The sequence below is a fragment of the Amblyraja radiata genome, chromosome 18 (genome assembly GCF_010909765.2).
Source record: "Amblyraja radiata isolate CabotCenter1 chromosome 18, sAmbRad1.1.pri, whole genome shotgun sequence".
NCBI classification, from domain to species: Eukaryota; Metazoa; Chordata; class Chondrichthyes; order Rajiformes; family Rajidae; genus Amblyraja; species Amblyraja radiata.
This window is the reverse complement of record NC_045973.1, coordinates 46,722,519-46,739,652: the sequence shown is the minus strand read 5'-3', so window position 1 is coordinate 46,739,652 and position 17,134 is coordinate 46,722,519. Positions and strand designations below refer to the sequence as shown.

At 40.0% G+C, this 17,134-nt stretch overlaps 2 protein-coding genes across 2 annotated transcripts in view; one reads left to right on the top strand and one right to left on the bottom strand.

The window, feature by feature from the left end:
• Window positions 1–12,955, top strand: part of ippk (inositol-pentakisphosphate 2-kinase) — a 76,291-nt gene extending 63,336 nt beyond the window's left edge. The window contains exons 11-13 of the mRNA XM_033037270.1: window positions 4,840–4,939; window positions 6,564–6,643; window positions 9,034–12,955. Coding sequence (XP_032893161.1) covers window positions 4,840–4,939; window positions 6,564–6,643; window positions 9,034–9,259 — 406 coding nt within the window. The 3' untranslated portion in view covers window positions 9,260–12,955. The remainder of the gene's footprint in view (window positions 1–4,839; window positions 4,940–6,563; window positions 6,644–9,033) is intronic.
• Window positions 12,956–13,670: 715 nt separating this feature from the next.
• LOC116983484 (centromere protein P) overlaps window positions 13,671–17,134 on the bottom strand; it is a 299,674-nt gene continuing 296,210 nt past the window's right edge. The window contains exon 9 of the mRNA XM_033037279.1: window positions 13,671–13,906. Coding sequence (XP_032893170.1) covers window positions 13,785–13,906 — 122 coding nt within the window. The 3' untranslated portion in view covers window positions 13,671–13,784. The remainder of the gene's footprint in view (window positions 13,907–17,134) is intronic.

Here is a 17,134-nt window from a genome sequence, read left to right as displayed (position 1 = left end):
CTGCACTGCCTTAATCACAAGGATGTCCTTCCTCAAATTAGGAGACCAAAACTGCACACAATACTCCAGATGTGGTCTCACCAGAGTCCTATAGGGTGATTTCACGAAAGGTCACTGGAGCGTAGATCCGCACCCACGTGACCGAAAATTTTAACTGGAGTACATGCGTCACTTCCGGTACATGTTAGTGAATGGGAAAACATGCACTTTCACACCCGTTAAAACATCGAAAACGGCCCGTTTTTGAGCTGCAATTTACTGTGCCAGTCGGGGTGACCGTGAGGCACAGCTACCTAAATTTACAGTCCAAAAAAAAGATAGAAACTAAGGTAAATTCAAGAGGGAGCTGAAGGTGTCAAAACAGCGGAAGTGCTAGCGGACATTTGCCTTGGAGATTTAAAGATCGAAAATATCGGGAATTATCGCGTTTGCTCGCTGCATTTCATCAAAAGTAAGGCATTATTTACTTTTTATCTTTATTCATTTGTTATATGAAAAGTATTAAAAGTTAAAAATCCGTCAGTAAAATTGCAAAATCGCCCATGGTTCTCAGGTGGGTTTTAACATGCAAAATGAAAATGCTTCTGAAGCTCCATTTACCATTTAAATAATCGTAAACTATCAATGCGTTTTGAAATAAATTGATAAATGGGATAATTGTCAGCTGTTAGTTGGACAAAAGCAGGACATTTCATTATTTGCCAAAATATATTTCTCAATGTTTCTTGTTTAAAGCCTGCACAATCACCCAAGCTACTTATTTATTTATTTATCATCTAATAACAGACAAGCCTGCAGCATGGAATGATGTCAACAATCCTGATTGGGCACCCACTGTGAGCAGGATAGACAATGTGCACAAGAACGCCATCAACTTGCAGAGCTATAGATGCTTGAGCTGCAACCAAATCTGCTTTAATACTCTCTTCTTGTTGCACGTGCATGGCGTTCCCATTCCTTAGCTTGCATCTCAGTAAAATTTATTTCAAAACGCATTGATAGTTTACGATTATTTAAATGGTAAATGGAGCTTCAGAATCATTTTCATTTTGCATGTTAAAACCCACCTGAGAACCATGGGCGATTTTGCAATTTTACTGACGGATTTTTAACTTTTAATACTTTTCATATAACAAATGAATAAAGATAAAAAGCCAATAATGCCTTACTTTTGATGAAATGCAGCGAGCAAACGCGATAATTCCCGATATTTTCGATCTTTAAATCTCCACGGCAAATGTCCGCTAGCACTTCAGCTGTTTTGACACCTTCAGCTCCCTCTTGAATTTACCTTAGTTTCTATCTTTTTTTTGGACTGTAAATTTAGGTCGCTGTTCCTCACGGTCACCCCGACTGGTACAGTTAATTGCAGCTCAAAAACGGGCTGTTTTCGATGTTTTTAACGGTTGTGAAAGTGTGTGTTTTCCCATTCACTAACGTACCGGAAGTGACGCATGTACTCCAGTTAATATTTTCGGTCACGTGGGTGCGGATCTACGCTCCAGTGACCTTTTGTGAAATCACCCTATACAACTGCAGAAGAACCTCTCTATACTGAAATCCTCTACTCCTATACTGAAATCCTCTTGTTATGAAGGCCAACATTCCATTAACTTTCTTTACTGCCTGCTGTACCAAGACATGGAAACATAGAAACATAGAAAATAGGTGCAGGAGGAGGCCCTTTGAGCCAGCACCGCCATTCATTGTGATCATGGCTGATCATCCCCTCGCAATAACCCGTGCATGCCTTCTCCCCATATCCCTTGACTCAACTAGCCCCTAGAGCTCTCCCTAACTCTCTCTTAAATCCATCCAGTGACTTGGCCTCCACTGCCCTCTGTGGCAGGGAATTCCAAATATTCACAACTCTCTGGGTGAAAACGTTTTTGTTTTTTCTCCTCACCTCAGTCTTAAATGACCTCCCCTTTATTCTAAGACTGACCCCTGGTTCTGGACTCACCCAACATTGGGAACATTAAGTACCTGTAAGCCAACTTTCAGTGACAAGGACGCCCAGGTCTCGCTGCACCTCCCCCTTACCTAACCTAACCCCATTGAGATAATAATCTGCCCCCTTGTTTTTGCCGCCAAAGTGGATAACCTCACATTTATCTATATTATACTGCATCTGCCCACTCACTCAACCTGTCCAGGTCACCCTGCAACCTCCTAACATCCTCTTCACAGTTCACTCTGCCACCCTGCTTTGTGTCATCCGCAAACTTGCTAGTGTTGCTCCTAATTCCCTCGTCCAAATCATTAATATATATGGTAAACAGTTGCGGCCCCAGCACCGAACCTCGCGGCACTCCACTCGCCACTGCCTGCCATTCTGAAAAGGACCCGTTCACTCCTACTCTTTGCTTCCGGTCTGCCAACCAATTTTCTATACATGTCAACACCCTACCCTCAATACCATGTGCTCTAATTTTAGTCACCAGTCTCCCGTGTGGGACCTTATCAAAGGCTTTCTGAAAGTCTAGATACACTACATCCACTGGCACACCTTCATCCATTTTACTTGTCACATCCTCAAAAATTTCCAGAAGATTGGTCAAGCATGATTTCCCTTTCATAAATCCATGTTGACTTGGACTAATCATTTTACTACTATCCAAATGCCCCATTATTACCTCTTTAATAATTGACTCCAGCATCTTTCCCACCACCGAAGTCAGGCTAACTGGTCTGTAATTCCCCGTTTTCTCTCTCGCTCCTTTCTTGAAAAGTGGGATAACATTAGCTATCCTCCAATCCACAGCAACTGATCTTGAATCTATTGAACATTGGAAAATGATCACCAATGCATCCACTATTTCTAGAGCCACCTCCCTGAGGACCCTGGGATGCAGACCATCAGGTCCAGGGGATTTATCATCCTTCAGTCCCATTAGCCTACCCAAAACTATTTCTCGCCTAAAGAAAATTTCTTTCAGTTCCTCTACCCCCTTGGATCCTCTGTCCTCCAGTACATCTGGGAGATTGTTTGTGTCTTCCTTAGTGAAGACAGATCCGAAGTACATATTCAACTCTTCTGCCATTTCCTTGTTGTCCATAATAATTTCACCCGTGTCTGCCTTCAAGGGACCCACATTTGACTTTGTTACTCTTTTTCCCTTAACATATCTAAAGAAGCTTTTACTGTTCTTCTTTATATTCCTGGCCAGCTTCCCTTCGTACTTCATCTTTTCAGCCCTTATTGCCCGTTTTGTTTCCTTCTGTTGTCCTATGAAATGTCCTTAACATTTAACAAATCATTGTTGGAAGTTTACACTACCTTTAATGAAGTTTGCATAATCTGATATTTGCTTTCATTCCTCAACTTTCAGCAATACAAAGAGACCATTCCTTTTGTGATTCTTTGGCCTGCTTATCCATGTCCACTAACTACATCTATCCTCATGATACTTGCCCATGTAACTGTGGGAGATACAATTTCAGATGGCTTGTTTTTTATTTGTCTGAGAAGTAACCTGTTCTGCTATTAGACATACATTTGTAATATTAACTTAGTTTTCCCTTCTCCACGGTCATTACCTAATCTTTGAGGCATTTTTTTATTTTCAGATTTGCATTTCACAGCTTTATCCTGGAAATGGAGCCCATGAAACAACGGGCTCCATTTCCATTGGGATAACCTTGGTGATGCTGGTCTTATTCTATCAGTGAAATTTATTTTCAGTTGTGATGACGAATATTCAACCGGAAAAGCTAACTTTCTCTCTTTTCATAGGTGCTGCCTGACCTGCTGGATATTTTTGGCATTTCGATTTTATTTTTGCTTTCGAGTAAATTTATTTCTGCTCGATATCTTGATCAGAAGTTAATCAGAAACTATGCCAGTCATAGAGTGATACTGTGTGGAAACAGGCCCTTGGCTCAACTTGCCCTGCCCGCATTTGGTCCATATCCTCCCAAACTTGTCCTATCCGTGTACCTGTAGAACTTAAATGTTGGGATAGTCCCTGCCTCAACTACCTCCTCTGGCAGCTTGTTCCATACACCATTGTGTGAAAAAGTTACCCAACAGATTCCTATTAAATCTTTTTTCCTTCACCTTAAACCTATGTCCTCTGGTCCTCGATTCACATACTCTGGGCAAGAGACTGTGCATCTACCCGATCTATTCCTTTCATGATTTTATACACCTCGATAAGATCACCCCTCATCCTCATGCGCGCCATGAAATAGAAGCCCAGCCTACTCAACCTCTCCCTATAGCTCAGACTCTCTAGCCCTGGCTTCACCCTTGTAAATCTTCTCTGTACCCTTTCCAGCTTGACAACATATTTCCTATAACACGGTGCCCAGAACTGAACGCAATATTCTAAATGTGGCCTCACCAACTTCTTATACAACTGCAACATGACTTCCCAGTCTGACTGATGACAGTCTAACAGTCCTAGGACACCAGCAACAATTAACTGATTAATGCTCCATGTACTTGCTTCCTTGTTAATAAAGATAATGGAAAAAAACGTGGATGCTGGTGTAGTCCAGGTGGTTCTGTTCAGATGAAGGTCCTCGACCTGAAATGTCTGTCCGTTATATCCACACTTGCTGCCTTACCTGCTGAGTTACACCAGCAGTTTATTTTGCTCCGGTGTTCCCACATCTTCATTCTCGTGAGTGTAATAAAAAATAAATATTGCACTCAATAATATTCATGACCTGAAATATTAACTGTTTCTCTTTCCTCTGCTGCATGACCTGCATTTGCTTGTTTCCTTTACAACAAACCACAGAAAGGCATACATCGGTCGAGCAGTGATTTAATATAAATTACATATAAATGTTCATATGAGCATATATTTAATTCCATTCTTCCCTTTACAGGAGTAGATTGCATTTAGATGGTCCTTACAATGAAACTTTTTATGAAAGTCTATCAGATCTTTCACAAGATGATGAAACTGTGGACTATGCAGCTCGAAAGGTAAAATAAGACTTGTTTTCATGCATCATTTAATGGAATTAATAAACTTCTTAAAATGATGATTTTATGTTGATTGTTAAAGAATTGTCATCCAATGTGATTTTTTTTAATGAGCCATGGTCCAAATGTCCTCTAAGCTGCGTGGTATGTCAAAGACCTTTTTAATCAGTTGTTTCTCTTGTGATTTGAAGATGAGTTCGAAAGGACAGATTGAACATTTAAAAAAATTAAATCAATCTCAAAGCTGAAGTGAAAAGTATTTTATAAAGGAAAATGAAATTATGAATGGGGTCTGAGATAAAGCTGAAAGCCCATGTAGGAAGTGTATCTGGTCACTTGCTTGGTATGTTTATACTCTGGTCCTGGAATCTGTGTGGACTCTAGTGATGGAGCAGAAGCTGCGCCTCATACATGCCGTCAGAGCAGCAATGAACTGGCAGGGAATTTGGAAATGAGCTGATTTTTGCTTTCTGGAACTGCCAGTAAACGCCGCATCTGCTCCCAGGATGAGGTGTTCCACACCAGGGCATCGGAAATGTCCTCATTCTTCAGGGAACGGGGATTCCCCTCCCCTACTATAGATGAGGCTCTCACCAGGGTCTCTTCAATACCCCGTAACACTGCTCTCTCTCCCCTTCTCCCCCACTCATAACAAGGGCAGAGTCCCCCTAGTCCTCACCTACCACCCCACTAGCCGTCACATACAACAAATAGTCCTCCATTATTTTCGCCACCTCCAACGTGACCCCACCACCTGCCACATCTTCCCATCTTCCCCCCCCCCCCCCGTCTACTTTCCGCAAAGACCGCTCCCTCCGTAACTCCCTGGTCAATTCTTCCCTTCCCTCCAGCACCATCCCCTCCCCGGGCACTTTCCCTTACAACCGAAAACTTAGTACTACTATACCATGCGTTTCAATGAAAATAATTGAACATTCAAACAAGTTACAATAAGGAATAAAATAAACTACAAGAGAAACTTGGCAGGTCAGGCAGCATATGTGGAGGGAAATGGATAGGCGATATTTTTGGGTTCCCTTTCTTCCGGCCAGTATAAAGAGATGAGGCAGATGGGGCATTTATTGGGGTGGATTAGTCGTATCTGGCTGGTTACTAATTAAATATTTACACTTTTAAAATTTAAATTAATTGCAACCTTCCTGTCTCCCTCGGGAGACTGCCTCCGTTGAAATAATCCGATGCACATTCCGTATTCGGGTTTCCCAGTGTAGCTGCTGGAAAACTGCAGGAAGTTGATAATCTTCCATTTGTCTCAAACTGCAAACATTTATTGAGGCCTATTTGTGCAAAAATGAAATTCCCAAGATTTGAATTGGGTCGCCAGTCTGGTGCAAAATCGGTTTGCTACTTTCCTAGCAAGATATAGTCAGCCAGAGCACTCCCAGGGAAGTTCACTAATGACAGATTGGCCTGTCAATTATATTGGTAATTAGTAGGCTTTTGCATTTTGCAAAATGTGCAAAATTAATTGTTTGCAATGCAGCCAGACATCATTCTCCTTTCTTTTCATATGGCTTAGCATTGTATTATAGGGACCCAGTGATTAGTTATTCAACCTGATGCATGTTATGACCAGAACATATTTTATTTTATATAAATACAGATACATCAGTACAGGATTGCCACAACAGCCAAGGATTGCTCCATTATGATTGCACTTTCTCCTTGTCTTCTGGAAGAACGGTAATGGGGTTATTTACTTAATGTACTAAAATAAAGCCAACTTTATAAATAGATAAATGATGGGGGGGGGGGGGGGGGGGGGGGGGGGGAAGAGAAACAGTCCATACAAATCTGTGCAGTGAGTAGATATAGGCGAGCTGGAAATTGTTTATTTTAGTTGGATCTGAGGACAACACTAATTGTTGTGCATTTCAATAATTATTTAATTGGGAGCTGTTATAGCTTGCTGAGTATCTCAGTGAATCTCAATTTAAAAAATAAATGTTGTAAAAAAGCTTTCACTGTACCACAGAATAAAAACCAGAGAGTAAAACTTGTGATCTGTGTTGTGCAAAGGCTATGATTGAAATTCACCACTGACTTTCCAGTTAATATATACATCACAGCTATTGATTGCATAAAGGTCAAAGGTTTCACCTTAATTCATTTGCTCATGCTTATTCTTGAATTACTTCATTTACTTTTATGTTTGACTGTTTCAATAAATTTTCTTTGCAATAACATAATCCTAAACAAAATTCCATACTATAGAGGCAGGTGACCAATATATTTATCAGCGGTACTTAAAATGAGTTAAATCTGAGTATTTGTTATATAACTCATTCAACAACCATGCAATTTCCTATTCAAGAAAAGCCTTAATGCTTTCAATCTTGATAATAGAATACATTATTATGTATGATTCATAGCTTTACTTATCTTTAATGTGGTTCAATTTGCCAATCTTAATCCAATGTGAAGTACGCACAGCATCTGATTGATGTTCCTGGCATTAAGCTATATGATTCCATGTTTCTATTTGGGGATTTGTACCTGTGCTGTAGTTAAGTAGAACTGTGAACACTTTTTAAATTATTTTTTGTTACCACTTTAATCCCATTGCAGATAATTTACATTATAAATGATGTAACCTCTGCATTTACTACAAGTGTTGGTAAAGAATTGGATGTGTTTTAAGAAACGTAAGAAACTAGATCAAGTGGGACCCGTTGGGTCCAGTCCCCTCAACGCGCGGTTGCGAAGGGGAGGGGGCGGCCTGTGGCGTCACATACACACTAACCAACCTCTCATACATACACACACACACACACACACACACACACACACACACACACACACTAACCATCCCACACACACACACACACACACACACACACACACACACTAACCAACCTCTCATACACACACACACACACACTAACCAACCTCTCATACACACACACACACACACACACACACACACTAACCAACCTCTCACACACACACACACACACTAACCACCACACACACACACATACCACAATTGATATTATATTAACGTTATTAAACCACTCCTTTTACCCCATGCCCCACCCTATCCACTTGCGCATAGCCCCCAACTCGCAGGTGGGGCTAAAGAGGTAGGGGGATAGAAAGAGATGGACTCGGAGGCACAGAGAGGGAGACGGAGGCACAGAGAGGGACACAGAGGGGGAAGGAGGCACAGAGAGGCACAGTGAGGGGCACGGAGGGGGACACCGAGGCAGGGGAGCTTGCTGCCTTTTGGAGCTGGGGTTTCCGGGTGTCCGCTGCCTTTTGGTGCTGGGGTTTCCGATTTGCGGCGTCTTTTGAGCGGGCGGTCCTGCTGCTGCGAGCAGGCGGACGGTCAAAAGCAGCAGAGGGCCGGCCGATTGTGGCTTCCGCGACAGGAAAGCCCACCCACCTGCGTGACAGACGATCGGCGGGGGAAACGGAGAGGAGGTCGTCCCCCGTGACGGCCAGAGATCACCAGGTGGGATCGGGATCACCAGCGAGGAAAAGGCGTCACGATTCCCCGTGTCCCTGCAATCAACGGAGGAATTGCAGGTCTCCATGAACGGCCTCTCCCAGAGGGAGTAATGACCGCCAGGGCCACCTTCCCATCGCGATGCCCCCCGTCCACGCGACGATAGCAGCCGCCGCCGCCATGTTCTAGATCCCGAGCCAAAGCGCAAGCATACTTCGTGTTGAGCTGCTGGGCTGTGGGCGGGGCTGGGCGCTGTGGACGGCCAGGCGCGTGCTAGTCGACAGCACGGTGAGTCGGAAGGCGACAAAATGACTGAGTTGGGGGGGGGGGGGGGTTAATGTAACTCATCACCTGAAACCTACAAGAAAACAATCCATATTTCTTATTGTCGCGAATGTTAATTCTTTAAGCATTATTTATTTATTAACGTGTGATGTTTATCTGCTTTCCTCAGAGCTCTAGCAAATTGAATTGGTGCACAGCTGGTTGCAGCAAAACAAGATTTTTTTTAACCTGAAATAGCTTCATCTCCAAATCTTCAATTTCATTTGCATGCATTCAAATTTGTATATTTTGATTCTAATAGCATGCAATATATCAACAATATTGTTTTTTTTCTTCACAGGCCTGAACCAAGTACCGTAATTAAGACATCAAGAACTTTGTTTGCGTATTCCATCTCCATTCTTGATTTGGATCCCAAACCATATGAGAACATTGCACACCAATATAAATTAGATGGGAAGATCATAAATTATTATTTGCAGAACACGAGGGCCAAGAAGGAAGTTACCACTGCTAACTTCTACATGGGATATGAAGAGTGCACACTGTTTTTTCATTCAGTGTAAGTTTCTGTTGTGCATTAACATTCATTTGATGTTTAATAAAATAACTGCACTGACTTAGTGACCCTCAAGTTCAAGTGTGAGAAGTTTTGAAAACAGCTCACCTGTGTCTGTCCGAATATTGAAGCTTTGGATTTTGAACCGTGCTAAATTTTACATTGGATGCCATTATTTGAAAAGCATGTCCTTCCTCATTAATACAATAGCACTAAGGTCAGGTTGTTTTTGGAAAGTTCAGAACTTTTTTTTTCCATGGCGAACTGTAGATTGTAAATGTGCGAGTACAATTTTCAGTGATTCTAAGTGAGTTTCAGGAAGGTTTCTTAGTGTGGAGAATGGTACAAATTCTTTAAAGGCAACTGGAAGAAAACACCTTTAGTTACATAACACTGATAACTGTAGGAGAGCATTCCATTAACATAAGGGAAGTTATGCACTTTCTCACCACTGCAGTTAATTTTCTTTGCTTTCGAGTGTGATTTCAGGCTATTTGGCGACAAACACGATTAAAATAGCTTTTCTTGGCTTTGGCTCATTACTTACTGCTGCTGGTTTTTGGTAGTCTGCGTTTCTATGCATTTGGTTTTGTGCCATTGTTTCTTGCCAGTCAGTGATTTTTGCTGCTGTTAGTGCAGATAATTGTAACAACTAAATGTAGTTTTACATCTAATCTAACCACTTAAGAATAGTACCACTGAAATTAATTTAATTTTTTGTTAGATACCATTGATCTCTTGCACTAAGAACATCTAATACTACTTCCAAGTTTTGGATGCTGATTAGCAGCCATGGGGTTCAGGAACTGAAAATGCTAAAGATGCATCATCATCATCATCATTTAACTCTATTCTGAACTTCTAGGTTACAATAAGTTTGAATTTGTCAGACTTTTTTGTTTTGTCTTGAGATTTATTTTCCTGTCAGCGGTGGGTACACTGTATAACAAATAATGATATTTACTCTGGAGCAGCAAAAACCTTGGCAGTTGTTAAATATGGCATGTGGGTTCTGTAATTTTATCACTGAAGTGTACTTGGGGAATTGCAGGCATTTGACATTTTTCAATTCAAGTGTTAAAATTAAATATCCATCTCCCAGCCTTGCACTTATGACTGTTCCTCGTCACCTCCAATATACAGTGAATAAGGATTTTAAAATATTATGCGGTCAGAGTTAAACAATTACTTGCTATCATTTGGAATCAAAATAAAATTGTAACATCACAAAACTGATAAATTGGAGCGCCTACATTATCAGCAGTAAAATATGATGCCTTTGTAGTGAATAGGTAAAAGATGGAGCAATGTTAATGATGGCATAAGTGTGGAATTATTGGAAAGGAAAGACCTATTGCTGGTAGTAATATAACTATGTATAAAAGAATAATCATTAAGCTGTCTTTGTGGCAGATAATGAAGAGTTCTTGGAAAAAGTAGTGGGATTAACATATATTCAGGCAAAGCACTGAAAGGATAGAGCAGGTGCAAGTGTAAGCTGGGAGAGTGAATTGAACATTCTGAATTTCCCAAGTAATGTTGAGAGGAATACAGAGCATGACAAAATATGTTTCAGGGATTTGGATTGTTTTACTCGTTAATTCTCTTTCAATGGCCTCTCAGCTTTACTTGGATTGTCATATTATCTTCTTGTGCCCTTAAAATTCTGCATAGATTTAAAATTTCTAGCCTTATTTTACCAAAGTTAACTGTTGACTAATGTACAAAGTGAATGTTGAATTCTTAAACATGGATGTTTATCAGGAATTGCTTGAAACTGAAGACTAATCATATTTTCATGTCATTTTATTGGAGAAAATAATCTGTGTAAACAGAAAATAATTACATTTGAAAGGAAACCTTTAAATTTATTGTTCCTAACACTTTTCTTTCCCATTTTGATATTTCACATTGAATGAATTCATTCATGAGTGAATTGAAACTGTATATAATTAATTGTCACGGGCTAGTTGAGTTACTCATATTTGAGACACCAGGTTGTCTGTTACATCACAACTTGGTGACTTTAGAATTGTGATATGTCACTGCAAACATTCATTTGTGGATTAAAAAAATTATATAGAGCAAGCAAAATAACTTGTTTCTGAAACATTGTGATGTTTAGTTTACATATTATTTTCCTAACTCCCAGCTGAGTGCGATGAACTGATGATGCCATATGAAGCCCATTCAATGCTTTTATGCAATTTTCTATATCCTAAGTAAAATTGAGCCAGTTTCTCAATTTGTAGGAGAATGTTATTTTTCTATCACTACGTAGTCTGCTCTAGTGTTAGTTTTGTTTCTGATAATGATGTCATCCTTGTGCATCTTTCCTTGACAGTACACAGAGCAGTTGTTGCCCAACAGGATTTAAAGAAGCAGAAACAGGTTTTACTTTTTCCATTTTCCAGTTGAATCTCAAAAGCAGCAACTCAAAGAATGTTTTATTATCTGGTAGCACAATCAGAAACCCCTTGCAGAATCAAGTGCTGATGGTGATCAGTTAAAATAATCTGGGTTTAATTAAGGTATCTTTATCTTGAAGAAAATAATATTACAAACTATCTAGGTTTTCAGACTTTTATTTTTGACATCTAAGCTAAATAACCATAGGAATAGTGCTTGATCCCAGTGCTTTTCTGGGCGAGTTAGTCATTTTAGTTGCACCAGAATGATTGAAGAGTGTACAGCTGGATTAACTTACTGTTCCAATTGATTTCGCATTCTATCACTCGACTAATTGTTGTTTTTCCCTGGAGGTTGTATTAAATGATCTTCCTGTTCTTAATATCAAAATGCTGAACAAGCGCCAACTTACAAAAAAAAGTGCATGGGTGATGTTTCCATTTCCTAACTGTTAAATTTATTCGTTTTATTATTCAGGTGCTAACTTTTTGATTTTTTAATATTTAAATGGGTAAATCATAATTATTCGCTGGTTAAAAAAAAAACGTAGGATGATTGTAAGAGAAGCTCTAATTTGTTGCCGACGCTGGCCATTTCAAGAGGACTTTTATCAGCAGCACTTGCTCGTCTCTCCTGCATGAGATCTCCATGGTAGACACAATTCTAGGTTACTCCCGAGTTCAATTCTGTTCCTATCCAATGTTCATGTCCAAGTATTTTCCACTGGAAATTTGCTTATCTGTCCAATTGATGTCCCAATTGAAGTAAATTGACTCACAGGCATCATGTTCAATCTATTAATATTGTTTATATTAATGTTAACAATATCATCTCTGACATTGTTTTATTTCCATTTGTGATTTCAATATTAACCAGAATTCAGCATTGTTAGTCCATCGAGAAATGGAAAGACATTTGATTTGAATATAAGGCTTTGAGAGAAAAAAAATTTATATGATGGCAACATTTTGGCTTGTCTTTTAAGGTGACTTGAAATTTGGATATAATAAATGTCTGTAAACATGTATGCATAAAAAAAAATGTTTTGCTAGTTAAATAATTTAAAATAACAGTCATCACTTGAAACTTAATGTTCCTGCTGCTGGCTCGAGTGATGTTTTAAACATTTTTGATTTGACTGGTTGGCAATTGTACCTCAGTGTTTAGTGCCAACAGAAATTACACCTGTAAGTAATATTTAATTTTGAAATGGATTGGAGATGTTTTGTAGTTCACTTCTGTTGTAAACATCTCCAGGCGTGTTTTACGTATATTAAAATGATAAATTATCCAATGCAGTTGTCATACTCGACAGTCGTGTTCCTGTTGCATTACTTATCACTCTCAAACTAAAATAGGCTTTCATGTCCAGGAACATGAGCATTGTGAATGATGGTGAGTGGTTTGAATCTGGTTTGTCTGTTAACATTTATGTTTAATTGGTGGGTCTGGATTGTGCTGAATTAGTGTGGTATCAGCAGAACTGGTTGAATGATTTGCTTCATAATACTGTAACATTTTGCTCTCTGGAACACAGCTTAGATATGGCCTTTAAAAAAAAAGGTTTAACATCAATTTCCTACTTGTTTATAACACTGGTCTGTCGTGCCTTGTGCTTTATTAAACCACCCAATGATTGCTGATTTGTAATTTTAATTTTCCATTGTAAAAAATGTCAATTACATTTGGTACAGTTTCTGACCATTGATCATTCTTACCACTATTTCATTCTGTACTTGTGTACTCAGCACTTATGAAGCTGTGAATTGAGCTACCGTTGTAAGAGTGAACTTTCAAATGTATTTTTCCATTAGTTCAGACTACTGTGGAACATAACTTGTAGAAATCTTGTACAAATGCAATATGTAAATATTTGGCAATTTATATTTAAATGCTATATTTATTTTTCATGTGACAGTGCCATGGGAGAACATAAATGTAGTTATGGCAAGTCCTGATGTACAAAATTTTGCAATAGTACGATTAATAAAAATAATAAGTAAATCAACTTTATTTGCACGAGTCTTTATTTGCACATACACGTTTTGTTATATGTATTTACAGACAATAAAGTATTATTATCTTTGTTCTGATGCACAGCTGCATAGCTTAGAGGAGATAGTTTAGGGTTCCTTGCACAGTTCAATTAAGCACTCAATGGCAGCTTCTATTCCATGGAGACGTAATAGACATCTAAAGCTGTTGGGTGCATTGTCCATGATCTTTCCTGTATCGAAGTAGAGTGCTGCAGAGAAAATATTCAGAATTTAAGTTCTCAAAATCGTTACAGGTCATAATTAGTAAAACTTGAGGAATTGTAAATATGGGGTGTTTCATTTCAAATTCTACCCTCCCTTGAGCTTAACAACCTGATTTTGTCTCCTTCCCAGTTCTTACAAAATACTTTGAACTGAAATGTTGATTGTTTCTCTTTCCACTGATACAGCCCTACCTGCTGAGTAGAGGTCTGTGCCCATTGTTTGTCATGTACATCAATGATTTGCTTGATAATATAATTCAAACCAGGGAAGGACAGGGTGTGAAGTCAAACCAGGGTAGGACTTTAACAGTGAACACAAGGAGCCCGAGGAGTACAGTTGAGCAGATGAACTTACAAATTCAAAGTTTCCTGAAAATGGCAATATAGGTGGACAGGGTGGTGAAGGCTTTTGGCATGCAGGCCTTTGTCAGTAAGAGCAATGAGTATGGAAGTTAAGATGTTATGTTGCTGTTGTAGAAAGTGGTGAAGCCACACTTGATGTATTGCTTAATTTTGATCACTGTTATAGGAATGATGTGATGAAGCTGGATAGCGTGCAGAAAAGATTTACATGGGTGTTCCAAGGAATTGATGACCTGAGATACATGGAGAGGTAGGGCAGTGTAGGACTTTATTCCCTGGAGTGTAGGAGACTGAGAGGTCACTATAGATGTGTATGAAACTATGAGGGTGTACATAGGATTACCGCACAGTCTTTTTCTCAGGAGTCTGGAATCAAGAAATAGAGGGCATATGTTTAAGGTGTGTAGGAATAGATTTAATAGGAAGCCAAGGAGCAATTTGTTTACACAGGTGTATATGGAATGAGCTGCCAGATGAAGTGGATGAGCCACATACAATGACAACATTTAAAATATATTTGGACAGGTACATGGATAGGGGAAAAGGGATGAGTTTACGTGGGCATTTGGTAGGTGTCGACGGTGGAGCCGAAGTACCTGTTTTAGTGCTATAACAATTTTGAGCATTATCTGTTATTTCTGCTGTACCACTTTACTAATGTGAGATGCATTTAGTGTTTTACTTCCAAAATAAACTAATACAAGTTAATGTAAGTTGTGCTGCTGTGGAAATTGAATTCATTTTCTTCCTCTTCCCCAAATCAGTTGGTGTGCATGGAACAGCTGTGTCTAAACTTTAGGGGCAGTGGTAGCAACAGGTAAATGGACAAAATACATTGCACTCTTGTTAGAGGGGGCTGTCATCGTACTTGGTGAACTAGCTCCCACTTTACATGATAAAGCTTTGAACAATTGAGCAATATGGTCACCTCTGTTTTGGGATTTTGTCTATTTAAAACACAAACTTTTGATATGGAATATTATTGGGTTCAACTATAAATCCCAGGAATCCAATGGGGTCAAATATTTGGCAACTGGAGATGTTGGTTTGTGCACAAAAAGACACAAACTGCTGGAGTGATTTAGCAGGTCAGGCAGCATCTCTGGGAAACATGGATAGGTGATCTGTCAGGATGTATGAAGAAGGAACTCAACCTGAAACATTACCTATCCATGTTATCCAGACATGTTACCTGACCTGCTGAATTACTCCAGCACTTTGTCTGTAAATATTTGGTATAATGTATTTCATTGTTGGTAGGGGCAGCTAAAATGAAATTCAAGCACTTTATTGTAGTTTGTGTGTGTTTTGTATGTACACATGTATATTTGCGCACATACGTGTGCACATATGCTCATTTTATCCTGTTTTACTAAAGGTGAATTCCAAATCATCTTGATTTTCAATGATTTGTTTTCAGCTGCATGCATACAACCTCTGACACAGTCCTAACATTGATGTATGGGTTAATAGACAATATCAGATCTCTATTGCACCACTGGGCTTTTTTCTAAAGAATCAGATTAATGTTCAAATTGCATTCAGGACTGTTGTGCCTCTTTTGGTTAAAGCCACTTTAATGATCCTTCGGAGTAATGGTGCGGGATGGTAGAAAATCCTATTCTAACGCTTAAAATTCATATTTAATTGGAGAAAAATAACTCGAGGAAACCATTTAGTTTTAATAGTTTTATTTGGAGTGTTCATTGTCTTGTCTATTTTGGTGAATTGATATTTCAGCTGGTTGGAATTATTTAATCATAATATAATCATACTTTATAAGCCAAGTATGTTTTGCAACATATGAGGCATTTGATTTGCCATAGTCATACCATTAAAAAGTAACAAAACACACAAAATACATTTTAACATGGACATCCACATTCCTCACTGATGGAAGGCAAAAAAAGAAATTCAATCTCTTCCCTTCATTGTTCTCCGGCGGTCGGGGGCCTCGAGCCTTCTGTTGATGGGACGAACTTGGCTCTCGTAGCCGGCGGCATTCGGGCCGATCAAGCTCCTGCAACGGAGAAGAATCTTCGCTCCCCGGACCGGCCGATCGACCCCGGGTTGGGGCTGGTTGAAACCTTCTGCGACTGGAGCTTCCCAACTTCAGTCTCTACGGACTGCGAGCTCCGCGATGTTGAAATCCGCACGCCATGGTTGGAGCATTGAATCCAGGCAAGGGATTGACTCTGATGGTAAGTTCACGTCCCAGTGGTGGGGCTCAAAGTCAGTCCCGGGCAAGGCCTCCAGCTCCATGATGTTAGGCCGCATAGCGACCGGAGATACGATTCGGAAAACAATCGTATCTCTGGCAAGGTAAGAGATTGTGGAGAAAAAAGTTTCCCCCTCCCCCCCTCTCACATAAAGCAAACCCGAGAACATTAACACAAACTTTTGAAACACACTAAAAAATATTTAAAAAAAGACAAGACGGGCGAGGCTGCCCTCGTGCAGTGCCCCCTGGTGGTCAGGGACATATTTATGACATACTAGACTAAGTGGGACCCGTTGGGTCCCAGCATCACACGGGAGGGCTGGTCCCCCAAAGCAATATTCCACCTCTCCACCAATTCCAATATTGCTGGCCAGTGGGGGGGTTTCTGGAGCGCTAGTATGGGTGTTGTGGGTCAAAGGGACTGGCTTCCAGAGGGCTAGTATGGACATTGTGGGCTGAATGGATTCTTGGGCTGGCAGCTCAGTCACTCTGGCCGGGCAGCTCAGTCACTCAGGCTGTTGTGCACTGAAGGAACTGGTTTCCAGAGGGCTAGTATGGACATTGTGGACTGAATGGATTTTTGGACTTGCAGTTCATTAAGTCATGGGTGGTGGGCTGGCACTTCAGTC